Consider the following 15,100-nt stretch of genomic DNA (forward strand, 5'->3'; position numbering starts at 1 on the left):
CTCCAGAGGGAGAGGAACAATGTCCGGATGGACAACAACTCAAAAGTTTCCTCGTACAAAGATGTGGCAGACACTTCCAATGCAGATGCCATGGCCAGCAACAACCCGTCTGCTTCGACTTGCAATATCCTACTGGAGCCCGCTGATCTCGCTGCCAAGGGCTCCAACAGCCAATCCAGCAGCCAATCCAGCAGGGCTTGAAACCACAGGGCTTTCAACAGCAGGGCTTCCGGCAGCCACTACAGTAGAGGCGTGACAGTTCGAGGTTGGATAAGAATAGCTTCTTATTTGCAGAGGCAAGAAGTGTACCCTCTTAGCTTGTGAGTATCCATCCCGAGGAACTTAATGACCGACTACTGAGCAACGCTAACTTGGCACAGGAAACAGCAGGAAGACATGCCGATCACCGGGTCCAGAGGGACCCGGCCACAAACGACATTTCTCGACGAGATCTGGCTCCTCTGAGCCAACTAAGACAGAAGTGTGCCAACTGTTCCACGGCAGGAGGCAGACTTTGGTGCAACTCATCCCAACCGAGGACGAACGGTGGCCAAGTGATTGGAGGGGTATACTGCAACCAGGCGTACCGTAACGGCGACTCGGAAAGCCATGCAGTGCTCTGCCACGAGACGAGGGACCTTTCCCGCCTTGCGCTACTGTTCCAGATCGCTTCGTGTGGAAGAAATACAAGACCTGCAACCAGTTCCCGCCACACAAAGACAATGTCCTCTGACCTCGACACTCGCTTCGATGCCAACGCAATTCCTGGCTACGAGGCTGGCGACAGTTTTCAGTGGGGACCGCCTCTGCCTGAGTGGATTTCCGTTCTAGTACAGAGAACAGCAACGAAGAATACGCCATGAATTCAGAGGAATTCACTGTGAGGAGAATGCGCATGCACATGCACTCACAACCAGGCGGAGGCCCGGGACAACCGCCCCTTCTCCTGCCCCTGCAGGTTCGGAGGAACCTATTATATGGAGAGTGCAGGCTCCAAAGCGCTGGCCAACATGTGGAAGGCCTGGGAGAACCGGCAACCATGCTGTGCCTTTGACCTAAGCCTTCTGACCTTCCTACCTCGTCCAAAGAGACGGGAATACCTCACCTGCCGCCCAGCTGATCACAACCTATCAGCTGATTTCACTATGTTTCTTTCAGGTCGGCTTGGTCTTTTACATGCTGGTTTCTCATTCCAAGGAAAAACACTCTCTGCAGCCGCAGCGAATACTTCCGGGCCACTGTGGAGAATGGCGACGTGTTATCATCGATGCATACAATCACGCGCACGAAGTGCTGAAGTACTTCACACTCGTTCATGGAAGAAATGCATTGAAGAGTCAGTACAAAGATACACTTCTCGACAAGCTCCTCACACCTGATGACCAACGCGAACCCCATTCATTTCATCTTCAGCTGCCTACCGGACCCGCGATCACACGAGATGGGCCATCCGATGCAAGCTCGGCCACAGAGGTGGTGAAAAGGGACCAGAGGGTCCAAAAGGTATCACTCATTTCAGCAGCATGTGATGGCTTCTCCTTTCAGCCTCATCAAGCCTGTCCAACCCTCCGAAGCATTGCTCCCGAGCAGTACCCGTTTGTTGAAGCTTCGATGGGCGACAGAGAGACAACTTAATGAGGTCACTCACGGAAGACTGAGAGGCAGAACGTCGACTAAGACGCTCGCCGCGGCTATGAATTATGCCGGGGAGTCAACGGAATAAAAGCGATAGCGTAAATCACAATTTATTGCCCCATGGAACCATACTATGCCCCATGTTTAACCCGTGAGTTTTAATGTGTACATGACTTGCTAGAGCCAGACACATTGAATCCATGACAGCCTCATAACTCATTGCTGTAGAAGTGTAGGAAATGCAGCGGTGCTCACCGATTTACAAGCAGATCTTTCTTTGCCTTGGCGCTGTTCGGCCATGCACTCCTCCTCCCCATGGCGAATCATGTGCCTGCTGTTCCTGCGTTTCCCTCATTTCGACAGTCTCGTCACGAGCCGTGGACGATTTCTTGCCAACAACACCGTAGCTGCTGGCTTGCATACAAACCTTGTCACTGAGGCTTCCTTGTCTAGTGCCACAAACTGGCCCGATTTTACAAATATTTCAATTTCATAACAAGATCTTCGACTTTCAGAGTTGACATTATTCTATCAGAGGCGCCCGGGTGTGCTGGTGCTGCAGCAGGTGCTGTGGCACTGCACACCATACCTACACCCACAAATGATGCACTGGCCAAACCTGGCTCTGCTAATAGAAGAAGGACAACCGCATTTCTGGGTTCTGTCTATACGTCGGACACTGCTAAACTGTGATTTTCCCCTTTGCTGGCTTGCAAAGCGCCTCAAACAGCAACTTGCCATCTTGCCTTTTCAGTATACGTGATTGCGGCCCTCCCTCACAACTCTTTGTGATCTTGTCCTACTTCGTGTCAGGTAATGACAAAGAGCGACCGATGCTTATCTCTGACTCACAAACCTCCCTGGCCGCGAAGCCAAGTGTGGCTTAGGGGCTATACTTACGTAAGGTATGGCTAGGGAAAAAGAAGCGGCTTCGCGGCCAGGGAGGTTTATATTTAAATAACAGCGCTTATAAGGATCAAGATATGCCTTAACGCACTTATTTACCCTTTTAAATTTAAACTTTAATTTTTTTTTATAAAATTTTTTTTAACTATATAAATACCTTTCTTAAATTAAAAAGCTTTTATTAATTTATTTCTTTTAAATTATACCTTTTTTATATAAAAAATAAAAAATTAAAACTTAAAAATATCTTAAAAAATAATTAAAATATATTCTTATTTTGCTTTATTTTTTTAAGTTTAAAAGATAATTTATAAAAAGTTTAAGTTTTATAAATTATTATAAATTATTTTATTAAATTTTAAAATTTTTAATTTTTTTAATTTAAAAATTAAATATAAGTAATTAAAAGTAAAAAGGGTATTTCTTAATTTATTTTTTTTAATTAAGTTTATTATATTTTATAAAATAAAGGTATATTAAGATAAAAAAATATAAGAAAAAAGCTTAATTAATTCTTTTATTTAGCATATTATTTATATTAAAATTATTAATTAAAAAGATTATTAAATTAAAAAGTATTTATAAGGCGTTTTTTATATTCCCATATAAAGTAATACTTAAATTAAACTTTTTTTGCATTTTAAATTTAAATATCCATTAAACATATTTAAAACCACCCTTAATAAGCCATAAAAAGTTAATTCTGCATTGCCACCCCAGCCACTTTAATTACTAAGGAAGCTTAAGCCCCTAGAACTTATGCGTTTAAATGGACTTCTGAATATTTGAGATAAACCGATGCCATGACGGCAGCTTTTCAATCCTCCACGTCCAGTGCAGCGATCTCCAACCCAGCCATGGCCCCGATGAAATCGTGGTCGGAATCGTCCGCATCGTTGGGGATATCGGGGTCGTTGGATTCGGCGTCCAGGTCGGATTCATTACTCGGCAGGGCGTCGGGGTCGTCATCTCGATCGTAGTCGGCTTCCTAGATTATATCAAGTCAGCGCCAACTTCTCAGTAAGCCAGATGGGACGACTTGCAGTCAGTCCTCCGTCCGTGTTCTGGAGCTGAGGCATGTCGTATACCTCCACAGGGAGCTCGACATCCCTGGGCGCGGTGATGATGCCGAACTCGACCACGGAGTCAAGCTTCTCGCCGAAGTAGCTGCGGCCGTAGAACCCGACGATTCGCTCTCCCTTCGAAGCCTCTGAGTATGCAATAGTCAGCCGTATTCAGCATTAATAGCATATGAAGAGTCCAAGGGAGAAAGTAGTCAGGCACCTACCCAACATGCAGCGCTCCTCAAAAGGGGCGCCGCCGGAGAGCGCACCCTTTACCTCGCCATTGCTAAGGTGAGTAGTCACGCCGCGGAGGACACTCAAGTCCCGCCCAACCTCGACCCGCACAATCTCCTGGCTCCGGGGGATCATGAGGTGTTCCGGGATGCACCCGTCAAAGTGCTTCTGATACTTTCCGCCCATCATCTTGTGGAAGCGCGGGCCACAGTTGACACGGAAGCCATCCTCGAAGCGAACGTACAGACCGAGAAGGTAGCAGCCGATGCGAATGTTGATCTCGTTGGCGCGAGCAATGGTGCCGTGCTCCATTCGCTTGCTCAGCAGCGTGGCCCAGCGCCAGAGGGTCTTGCGCTGCATGCCATCGACGCCCTCCTCCAAATTCCTGCACATGACCGAGCGCCGGTGCAGCACGACGTCGGAGCCGGGGATGCGGATGGTGGACGGGTCCGTGACGAGGTCCCAGAAGTTGGGGATCACGCGTTCCTTACCGTTGCCGGCGAGGATGGAGAGGCGCAACGTCGTGTCGCGGGAGAACGACTCCTCTATCTGCCTGACTGGAACCCTGGCTCCGATGAGCTGATGCTCCAGCGAAGGCCTCTCACTAGGCTCTCCGTTCCAGAGGACCCGGACGATATTGGCTGGAGAGGACGCAACAAGCTGTTTCTCCAGGTTACCCTCCTCGTCCTCGAGCTCTTCGACGTGGACGGACGGCATCATGTAGCGGGCGAAGAGAGGGTCCATTGGGAGTCTAGGGTCGTCAGGGAGCCAGAACTGCGGCAGAAGGGAGAAAGCGAGTAAGTCTTTGATGTCGAATGTGGCTTCGTTCGCGGTCTCGCCGTGCTTCACGACTATGCCGTCCTCCCCGGTCAGCCTATCGGGCGCTGTCCGCACGACGAAGTGGCGAGGCCAATGCCGGGCGCAGCCGCCCCTCATGATCCCCGTGGTGTGCGCGGCGCCAAATGCGTGGCCGAGCTGGTGGAGGAAGTCGGTCTGGCCAATAGAGCAAACCTCCCACATGGTGCCGGTCTCCGCGTTCGCGGTTGACACTTCACCGTGTTCAGGGCGGCTTGCATCCATCAGGTAGCTGTTGATCTCCTCCAGGTATTGGGGCCAACAGTACTCCAAGTGGCTGCCCATGACACAGAGGGAGACTCCGACGGGATTGTGTGAGCCCATGGCGGCGTGGCCATGCACGAATAGGTCCTCCTGCACCCAACGGGAGTCGAGGATCAACCCAGCTATGATAGGCCTCGCTGAATCTGTGAATACACCTATTCCGGAAGTCTTCAGGGCTTCTGTGAACCAGGTATGCAGCGTCTTCTTGTTCCTGCCCAGCGGGTTGTCCTGGGCTATCTTCGCGTTTGTGATCTCTTCCACAGTGTGGTCCGACTTGATCAAGTGGATTCTCGCAGTCTGCCGCGCGGCTCCTGCCTCCCAAATGTCAGCCTGCTGGACGGCGTGGAGGAAACTTGCGCTGGTTGTGTCTATCCCCCAGTCCTCATCGAGGCGGAAGGATCGCCGGCCCAGGCCCCTCATGCGCATGTCCTCTGCGATCATGGCCTGCCACAGGTAGGCGGTCATGCGAAACCTATTGATAGCGGAATCGATTGAGCTCCTATCATCGAAGCCAGGAACGGCCTTGCTAGGCTCGAAGTCGATGTCGAGGTCGGAGTCGCTACCGAACATCACGGCTAGGTGGAGGGGTGGCTGCTTCAGAATGGGAGTATAGTTCAGCCTCAGCTTGGTGACTTGAGTGGCATCGCTGTTCGGGTGGATGTGGAGCACATTGAATCCAGGGTTGAGCATGACGATGATCTTGGTGTATCCCTCTGCCACTGGCCAGGTCTGTGGCGGGTATAGCTCGTCTCCGCTGGGGGACATTTGCTGGACCGTCGTCATGGATGGGGACTTGTCTATAGGGGAGTATCGTGCCTTGATAATGACACAACGCTGGACAGGAAGTATTAGATGAGGTCTTGAGGAATGTTGAGGTTGACATACTTGGTAGATGGTCTCGTCATCTTGGACATTGTCGAACACCAGATGGAGCAGAGGTTTCGCTGTCGAAGTGGTCGCCATGGCGAAAGCTGATATATAGAGGTCAACAACTCAGTAGACAAAGCAGAAGATTATTGCGGGTGGCAGCAGAGGATTGAAAGGTGTCGGGGTGATGTTTGTGGGAGGTTGACGGATTTTTGGAGGGTGAGGAAGTGAGCAAGTGCATCAAGAGTTGGCCAGTGGAGCTTCGTTGAGGTGGGTGGTCGAAGAGTAGGCAAGGAAGCCCTTCACGTGAGGCCTGGCAGGCAAACAAAACTAGCCCCTCGTCAAATAGAAGTGAATCTGCTCTTTACAAAAGAGTATGAAGTGGATTGCAAGGGGCCAAATCACTTCTGGCTTGACAATGAAGAGAACTTGCAAATGCTCCAGTAACCTCAGACTAAGATTCACTCCACCCAGATAGTTGGCAGCTCCCCTTACAGGGTCTGGCTTAACACAAGAGCAAAAGGGACGTTCTTCACAATTTGTCAACAAATTCACCACTGCATGGTAAAGAATCTCTCATATTAAGAGCCACGAGGCTTTGTATGGATTGCCAGAATAGTCTCTGGCGGAAAGAGGCCACACAGGGCCAGCGAGCACTTGGCTCATCTCTCCTCAGCGGAGGTATTTTGTGTTCAAAGAAGAGCGACAACAGATCCTCAGGCCGCCGTAGCGGTACCCTGCTCCTTGCCTCCCTCCTAGCTGCCCTCTTCCTCCGTCTCAACCTCCTCGTTGTCGTCGTCGTCATCGAGGTCGGGCTCGGAGCTGTTTTCAAAGCAATGTCAGCAGATGCTTCCGGGAAAGAATTTGGCAAGGCTCATGGCGGAACGTACTCGTTGTGCTCCTCAGCACCATACGCCCCCACGAACTCCGCCACAGGCATCTCGGGCTTCCGGTAGTACACTCTGGAGCACCTGTTGCAGGTCTTGTACTTCTTCCAGACGAAGCCGTAGCGTTCCCACAGCTTGGTGCCGCGCTTGAAACGGGCCCGGACGAAGGCTTTGTCGGCCTTCCACTTGCCACAGTTGTCACACCAGCTCATTCCGGTACGGTCCTCCGATGCCATTTTGATGATGGTTTCGTTGTTTTAGTGGTGGTTGTGGTGTTGATGAAGAGAAGATGGTCTTGGAAAGAGTTTTCGTTGAGTGACCACGAGGTTCACGAATGCTTGAAGGTGAGAGCGTCGTTGGTTCGTCGCTCCTCGGGTTGAGATCGTCGTTTTGTCCCCGAGCGCTGAGAAAGCCGGGCGAGATACCAGAGACGTACGCAACTCTCTGCCGCACCCCACCGAGCTCCCAGACCCGGGGACCACAGGCGCAGAGCCATTCTGCCCAAGCTGCCTGACGCCGGAGTCACCAGCTGTTTTTGACAACACAAACCATTCGGAATCTTCAGTAGTTGACAAGGACGATGCGGAATTGTGATCCCAAACCCGAACTGCAGAGGCGAAGCATCCTCCCTGCTGGAGTTCATGATGCAGGAAAACAATATGTTGCCCAAATCTTTCCCCTTTCATGGATGGTGCATGGCCAATGGAGATATTGCCCCTGTGCAATGCCTCCTCTGCTGGATTATTGGACAAAGCGTTCTTTTTAAGATCTCATCATGGGTTGTTCCAGCTTCATAGCCATGAGAAAAGGCCTGGATCAAACCCCTCTTGTTAGTTGTGGGAAGCCATGCCCATGTGCCAAGAGGCTCAGGATCCAAGTGGCATTGAATCATGCATCCGACCAGACTGATGTAAATAGACCAATATCCTGACCTGCCAGGCATCTTGAATACTCCTCATCCCATCAGGCCAGAGCTTGTTGTCCCGATGTAGCCCTGCACCATCAGCCCTGTAGAGGTCGGTGGCACTGTCAAAGACAAAGTCCATGAGAAGGCTACGACCGGGCAGCCGAGTATCAAGTTAAACAAGACGACAGTTGAGTGACGCTTGAGCCTCTCAATATAGGTCCGGAAAGGTGCCTGCTAATTTTGTGCTGGGAAATCTGCTTTTCGTCTGCTTTTTCGTCCACGGGTCCCCTGGACGCGGAGGCTGTCTGAAATTGGATCTCTCGCAATCACAGCCTTGTCTGACAGGAACTTGTTGTTCACCCAGGGCTGCTGGTTTGCATGGCTACAGGGCTGGCGTTGGTTGGGCTACCTGCAACAGAGCCCCTCGTCAACGACACCGCGCTCCATGTCGCTCGATCCTGGACTGATATCAGCACATGGGTGATTGCATCCACACACAGTTTCTTGGTCGCCACGAGGCACGGCTGCCTAGGCCTGTGATGGTTTCGTCGCAGGCCTGAGCAGAAACAGCCGTGGATGAGTGGGAGATCATCGGAAGGCGGGGCAGCAAAACGGGACGCCAGTAGCGCAGAGAGACGGTACCCTGGGCTGAAGTCCTTGTGATCGGATGGCAATTTGGAATGTTGGGCGCAGCGCCCGGGCGTTTGGGCGACGCCAACATTGACTGTAGCCTTGTTGTGATGCTGGTCTTCTTGCTCATGACGGCGTGGCACCGACACCCGGCATGGCTCGGCGTTCCACGAGCTAGGCATCGGCGACAGGCTGCGGCTTTGCCCATGTCAGAGAAAGGTTATCGCAGTTTGCCGGTTTTCGGACTTTAAGTTACTTACTGCGTTCGCAGCAATCAAAGGTCGAAGCAGGAGTGGACTTCATCGATCGAGTCTGGACAGCATGCCTTTGGTACATCGGCGGCCGAAATGACGTGAGGGACATGGATGCAGGAGGAAGTGCTCAAGATGTCGTTAGGGGCAATGATTGTCAGGTGTCTTTAGCTTGGGTCCGGCCCCTTGCTCTCATTTGTCGGAGCCTCGCAAGATCGGCCCGGTCTGGCAGGCCGGAGAAGACGGTGTTGTGCGCTGTGTAGACCGTCGATTTGTTCTGCTCGACAGAGTGAAAGCCTTGGAAGAGTAGCGTAGATTGCGCGCCTTGCCTGTCCTGATCATAAGGAAACATGGGACTGTGAGTATGGTTGGCTCAGGGACGCTGTCCAAACGTCTGCACCTTGAAACCATGTTCCTGGCGACCAAAACAGCCTGGGAGCCGGCCGCGGCCAAAATTCTGCGGATTTATGTTCCTCCCAAAAACTGGGTTCGAATAGCCTGTAGAACATTGCAGGTACCCGGGCATCTTTATCGACTTGGGAACGAGGTGCGCACGGAGCTGGAGTACATCCGTCGAGGTGGAATTGACTTCGCAGCGTCTATGGGTTTGGGAGTGTCCTGACGCTCTTTATTCACCAACACAAATCAATGAAGGCGTTCCGGAGCTGTATAACTACTCAAAGTCCCTCATTTATGCCCTTTTAAGATCAGTCCGTGAAACCCTCAAACGGGTATTATTGACAGCTCCCTGTTGTAGACCTCTTCGTTATTTCCCCCCTCCCCCTCTTCCCCCCCCCCTTCTGTTTTAGCTACCCCAATTTTGGCTCGTGAACCCGTCTATCCAGCAGCGTCCGCTCCCCTTTCGTTATCATTCCAGAAGTTCAAAGAAGACTCAAGGGACGCAAATTGAACTCGACGAATAGGGGTGGTGGCGGTGAATAGTTACTCGGGCTATTTATGTTTTTCTTTTATTGTTTCTTACGTGCTCAACGAAGCGGTAGGTCTCCGAGCGTACCGTGTCGTAGAAGTAAGTCATAGTATAGATTAGACTTGTCGAAAGCGGAGACCGCGGCAGGGGGGATTGTCTGAAGAGCTGTTGTTCGCATGGGGCACCTGGGATCGGACTGTTGCTTGGCCCGACTGCGGGATTTGTCGATGGGTAACGACAACCAGACAGTGAACATAGCCGGCGCCCAAATTGGTGGTCACAGGAGCGAGGACCATTGGAGCCTGCACGTCTCGAGTGGCAGAGGACAGGGCAGCCGTGAGGGCGTCTTCGACCTGAGCGACAGTGGGGAATGCAGTCATGTCCGCATTGGGGGCTCCGCAGAACACCATAAGGGGGCGGCCGGCTCCGTGGGACCCTCTGGGCCCTGGCCGGCACATCGACGTAGTCGGTTTCGAACTCGCCGTCAACCCCATGGTACTGGACGAAGACGATTTGGAACAGGATGTCGATTCGGGAGAGATATGACAACGAGAAAAGCGGCGGAACGAACATCGTACTCGTCATACTTCCTCGGCGCCACCGCCATGCTCTTGCCCTTGCGGTCACCCGGCCGCACATCTCGGGCTCGGGTTCGCAATTCTGCCCGCTGCTTCTTGGACAGTGAAACTGGCGCCTCTAAAACCAAAGAGAATATTGAGGTTAGTTGCGTGGTTATTTCGCAGATAGATAATAGCGTATAACTTACCTGTGCCAAGTTCTCACCCGTGAGGCGTTGGCAGAACAAGCTGTCCTTATTCGTCTTACTGGACCGAGAACGGCAGAATGTCTTCTCATGAAGTCCATCGCTGAACGGAAGATCGAAGCCGCTGCCTTGGCAATGATGCTCCTGAGGTCCTCGTCGGATACGCACTCGACGGTGATGTGGTGGCAGCAATTCGAGGCGACCCTCTGGTCGCCGACGCCAGAGGATGGTTTGATATTCTGCTCGGTGATTATAGAACTGACTGACTGTGGCGATCCTCTGAGCCAAAGTCAGCAGATATGCTCAGTTGGGTCGTGAACTCGACGCAAGAAGTCGCGGGGTTTGTGCATCGAAAAGGAAACCTCAAAGTCGTGTTCAAGTCCAGGAGAAGCAGATAGGCTGAATCGACTCATGTTTGGAAAGATCAGCGGGGAAGACACCGTCACCTACAACGGTGGTTAAGACATTCTTGTGGATGGTGAATTCCTCCTGGTCCGGTCCCACGCTGATGTTAACCACCTAGGCACCAAAGCGAGCATTCCTTAGGAGTGATGAATCGAATGTTTCCCATGCGGTTTCTCTTCTCGCAATGATCTTCATCTCTCGCACCCAGGTGGGATAGGTTGAGAAGGAAACGCAGCCCCTCTGAGCAGAAACATCTACTGCAAGGAGTGGGCAGTTTCAGGTTGAGTCCCCGGCCGAGGATCACGACTTCTATTTTCAGGGGGGCTCCTCCGAGCCGCTTGTATTGCTTGCAGATCTCCTCAAGCGTCCATTGATGCTCCGCTCCATTCAGGTAAGACAGCTTGAGGTAACGGAGTTCAAATCCACGAGAGTCCGGCAAAGGAAGCCCACCCTCCAGGATACTGTAGAAATGCGGGTCAGGCAAATGGACTTGAGGCTCGTGATCCTTGTTTCCTTCAATCCTACCCTTCCCTCTGGAAGGGTGATATCCAAATGCGTCCGAAGAAAAGCCCCGCGGCGACCACGTGCTGAGCCTCCAGCTGGATGTTAGCCAGCTGGCCATTGGGCCCTGACTGGCTCTGGACAGAGGAGATGGTCACTGGAGGTCGTTGGCTATCAGGAGGGGCACACGCTTTACTTTGGTCGATGTCGATTTGGGGCCATGGCGCAAGATTCTCTTTCCATTCGAAGTGGGCTGCGGCCGGATCAAAGGCGAATTGGAGTCCGGAGGTGGCTGTCAGCAGCGTGACCGACATCGTGCAGGTCAAGAAACCTGAACTCGCTGTCCAGTCACGGTCGGCAGAGTCGGTCTCCTGGGGCGACAAGGGTGAATGAAGAATTAGGGTCCCTCTGGACCCAAGGAATGCCTTGACCTTCCCAAACCCATTTCGTTGTTTGCCATGATGCGAAAGCCTGAATAGCTGCTCTCGCTCGATTGTGATGAGGTGGGCGGGCCCCTCTGGGCCCGAACACTAACAATCAGTTTGTAGTGTAGCTGAGGTGTTCGCGGGGAGCTGCTAGCTTCGCCAGACTGGCCGATGGAAATAGCAGCCTCTGCTGTTGTAGTAGTTGCTGTCCCTGTGGTTGCCACAATTTACAGTAGTCTGTTGCAGCAAGAGAAGATTAGAGAAGAAGTCAAGATTATCCAGTTGATGGTCGGCCACAGGTTTCAGATTGACGTGGAGCGTCGGGTAATCCCAAGTGATTCCAGGGCTCGAGGAAGCGTGTGAGGACCTGAAAGCTTACCTAAGTTTGGGTAGTTGGCGGAGAGAGCAGTGTAGGAAAAGGCATCTCTTGGCAACGGCGTATCAGCTCATGGAGCATCTGCTCCAGGACCTGCTACAGAATGACCGGTATGAGGAGGATAGCTGCTGGAGGAAGGCAGCAGGTTGAATACCAAAAGGGAAGCCGGAAGGCAGACGGCAGAAAGGAGCTGATAGAGTTGAGTGTTGTATCAGAAAGTAAGAAGAAAGGAAGGAAATCTGGACAGCAGGTGGTTGAAGGTCGAGGGTTTAAGTACTTTGGAGTCACCTGCCGTGGGCAAGATAGCGCCATTTCATTGTATTGTCAACTAATCACCGGATCAGTGACTGGAGGCAGTGACTGCATATTGTTTGTAGCAGCTAGGGGATACAATTGAACAATCAACAACAAGGAGAATTCATGTAAGGAAAGAACAGACGGTCCAGATGTTGGCCTCCAATAGAACATCAAACCAACCGCGTAGCAGCCGTTGGGCCTAAGGATCGAGTTGAATTTGCGTGACACAATTGTGCGAACCACACAGATTTGTATTTGGATTCCCCTAAGTGTCCGGATGATCTATTCGGCCGGTAAACGTCTCTTGTGCACTGGCACATAATGAGGTAGCTTGACCTCTCTTGGTCATCTCCCTGCGCATGAATGTCCACTGGTTGGCTCACGGAAGCTGTCCTATTATCGCAGGTTTGCATTACTTGATAGACTACATAGGTATGTTTGCAAGAGTGAGTCAATAATCATTAGTCAATAGCCATGATTCCTGAAGGCAGAGCTCATTCACCAATGCCATAAGGTTATGATAATGTAGAAGAGATTTACTTCATCCTACTGCACCGGGAACAATGTAATTAGTTGTAATTAGTAGTCAAGAACCCTAGATAGATCCTATCCATTAATCTCCACTCATATTGCTGACATACCACTGCCTCATAGCATGGGCGAACAGAATACCATTGACGTTATGTAAGGGCATGGTACTGCCATCTAAGTAATGATGTTAAGGTTTGACACCGTGGATTCATTGGGGCACTAAAGAGCTGATCATGAAGTAGTAAATGCAATGTGGTGAAAAGACTTCTATAGCTCTGGGCCTTCCAACTATTGAAATCTTTATTTTTATCAAAGACTCCTTTACTAAATGTACTTGGAAGAAATTTGACCACACCTCCTCCTCTCTGAGTGCTCATTTGTCTATCTATACCAAGACAGTCCCTCCAATCGGTGTTATTTTGGGCATAGATCAAACCCAGGCACACAGCGGTCTTGCCGGAGCCCACTTTGTCCGCCACGAGTCTACCGCGGCGGAACACGGCTCTATTTGCATCAGCGTGAACACGCAGATGTAAACGTGCCACTTCAACTTCAGCTAAATTTCTTTCAAAGGAAACGACGTCCATGTAGAGGGTCCACTGCAAGGAGTCTGATTGCTCCTTGAGAAGCGTCAACCCATGCTGGAACCTGGAGACATACTCGGGTCCTCTAACCCTTGGGATCAGGCCCGGAGTGTCCGCTGGGAGAAAGAATCTCTGGGAAGTCTGGCCGTCTCTGAAGGCATCAACCCGGTCGTATGGGCCCCATTACCATTTGTGTGAGGCGTCGTCCGGTGGGCGATGACTTGAGATGGTCACGGATGTTGCTGCCGCCAGCTGTTGCTCGAGAAGAAGTGTGACTAGGCCAAGGAACGGAGCTGGTTGAAAGACGAGTATCAACGGGAGCCGGATAGAGATGGCGACTTTTCAGTGTGTACCATGTCTCTTCGCTGCTGCTCTTCGGCTTGCTGCACATGCTTGAGCCTCTGCTCAAGGAAATCGGATAATGCTTTCTTGCGGCTAATAAGTTCGAAAACCCCGAATATCCATAGCAATGTCTCAACATCGGTAGCAGTGTACGTGGTAAGCCATGGCCAGGACGCCGAAACCAAAGAGACAGCCTCCTTAAAGGCAGCAGTGAATCCAGGTTCAATGCATTGATCACAGTAGCTCAGGGGGTGTCTGTGACTCTCTAAATCCTCTCTGGGCGTCTCTGCAGGGTGACCTTTCCTGACGCCAGAAGGTAGTTCGGCGCGTCAAAGTAGCTGGAAAGGTTGACAGGGAAGTTGGCCATGCTGACATGACCCATGCCAAACGTGATGAGAACCTCGTGCACCTCCCAGCTTTTCAGGAAGCAGAGGATAGTGAGAAGGGTCATAGCCGTGCGGCATTCGGCAAGTTGGCCATGCTGACGTGGCTCTTGCCACAGGTGATCAGAGCCTCTCTAGGCTTAGCCTCCTGATTTGGGAAAACAGGCACCGCCAGCCGTGTAGGACGGGAAGGGGGCGATTCGCTGGCCGGGCCACAATGGCATCCTCTGAGGCCAAATGTTCGCGAGAACCGCACTTCGCTTGATGAGACGTGAAAGGGATGAATTTGATCCAGGCTCAGGAGAGTGGAGAAGACATTCACCCTGTTCCGAGATGACGTGGAATGATGAGTGTCTTGGCCCGAAGGGAGGGGAGAGGAGTAAGTCGATGTCGGGCTTGCTCTTGATGCTGCTGGCCACAAAGACCCGGAAGCTCATCCGAGCCTTATCCGGGGTCTTGAGCCTGTTGCGTGCCACGATGAACGGTCCTCATCAAGAGGGCCAGGAAGCCCCTCTGGGCTTTGTTGAGCATCATAGACCCCACCTGCCTTGGTCGGCCACGTTGTGTGGTGGTTATTCATTGAAGTGGCCTCGAACCTGATCACGAGCAGTGCCAAGAAGTTGGTCTGGACCTCGTTCAAGGTTACAGACTCCTTTGAGTCTGCCATCTCGTGGCCCACCACAGCCATGAGAGGCAGGCCGCATGGCTCGATCGGGAGGATTGCGGGCGCTGCCCATATGGCTCCGACAGGAGCCGCTGTATGGCCTCTGCCATTATTCTGTGTATATCAGAGAAAGCGTGCTCAGTCCTATTGGAGTCGGCTGATCCCCACCCTTAACTCCAGGAACTATTCAACCATTGGAGCTTGGAGCCAGGTTCACCATTGCCGGGGCTGTGAAAGGTGACCTCAAACAAGGCTGTGCGTTCCTCGGCTGAGACGCCATCGCAGATGTGATGATTCAACTCACACAAGACAACCATGCTGATGAGAAATGGACTTGCCGGGGTTGGTGTCGCTAAAGTAACCTTGACGGGGCAGAAGGTGATGGGCCCCTTTGGGCCGTT

At 51.7% G+C, this 15,100-nt stretch overlaps 4 protein-coding genes across 4 annotated transcripts; all 4 read right to left on the reverse strand.

Moving 5' to 3' along the window:
• Positions 1–3,358: 3,358 nt before the first annotated feature.
• INS49_007722 (uncharacterized protein) lies at positions 3,359–5,921 on the reverse strand (the record flags this gene model as incomplete). Its single annotated transcript, XM_043168470.1, has 4 exons — positions 3,359–3,529; positions 3,630–3,751; positions 3,830–5,792; positions 5,844–5,921. The coding sequence occupies 4 exons, from the start codon at positions 5,919–5,921 to the stop codon at positions 3,359–3,361; spliced, it is 2,334 nt and encodes a 777-aa protein (XP_043026150.1).
• Positions 5,922–6,580: 659 nt separating this feature from the next.
• On the reverse strand, positions 6,581–6,948 carry INS49_007723 (uncharacterized protein; the record flags this gene model as incomplete). The annotated part of the gene is made up of 2 exons (XM_043168471.1): positions 6,581–6,647; positions 6,716–6,948. The coding sequence occupies 2 exons, from the start codon at positions 6,946–6,948 to the stop codon at positions 6,581–6,583; spliced, it is 300 nt and encodes a 99-aa protein (XP_043026151.1).
• Positions 6,949–9,544: 2,596 nt separating this feature from the next.
• INS49_007724 (uncharacterized protein) lies at positions 9,545–11,411 on the reverse strand (the record flags this gene model as incomplete). The annotated part of the gene is made up of 4 exons (XM_043168472.1): positions 9,545–9,781; positions 9,864–10,124; positions 10,254–10,470; positions 11,122–11,411. The coding sequence occupies 4 exons, from the start codon at positions 11,409–11,411 to the stop codon at positions 9,545–9,547; spliced, it is 1,005 nt and encodes a 334-aa protein (XP_043026152.1).
• Positions 11,412–13,917: 2,506 nt separating this feature from the next.
• Positions 13,918–14,723, reverse strand: INS49_007725 (uncharacterized protein; the record flags this gene model as incomplete). Its single annotated transcript, XM_043168473.1, has 3 exons — positions 13,918–14,144; positions 14,205–14,522; positions 14,579–14,723. 3 exons carry the CDS (start codon positions 14,721–14,723, stop codon positions 13,918–13,920), a joined length of 690 nt encoding a protein of 229 aa, XP_043026153.1.
• Positions 14,724–15,100: the final 377 nt, after the last annotated feature.

Source organism: Diaporthe citri, assembly GCF_014595645.1.
Source record: "Diaporthe citri strain NFHF-8-4 chromosome Unknown scaffold_3, whole genome shotgun sequence".
Classification (NCBI taxonomy): Eukaryota; Fungi; Ascomycota; class Sordariomycetes; order Diaporthales; family Diaporthaceae; genus Diaporthe; species Diaporthe citri.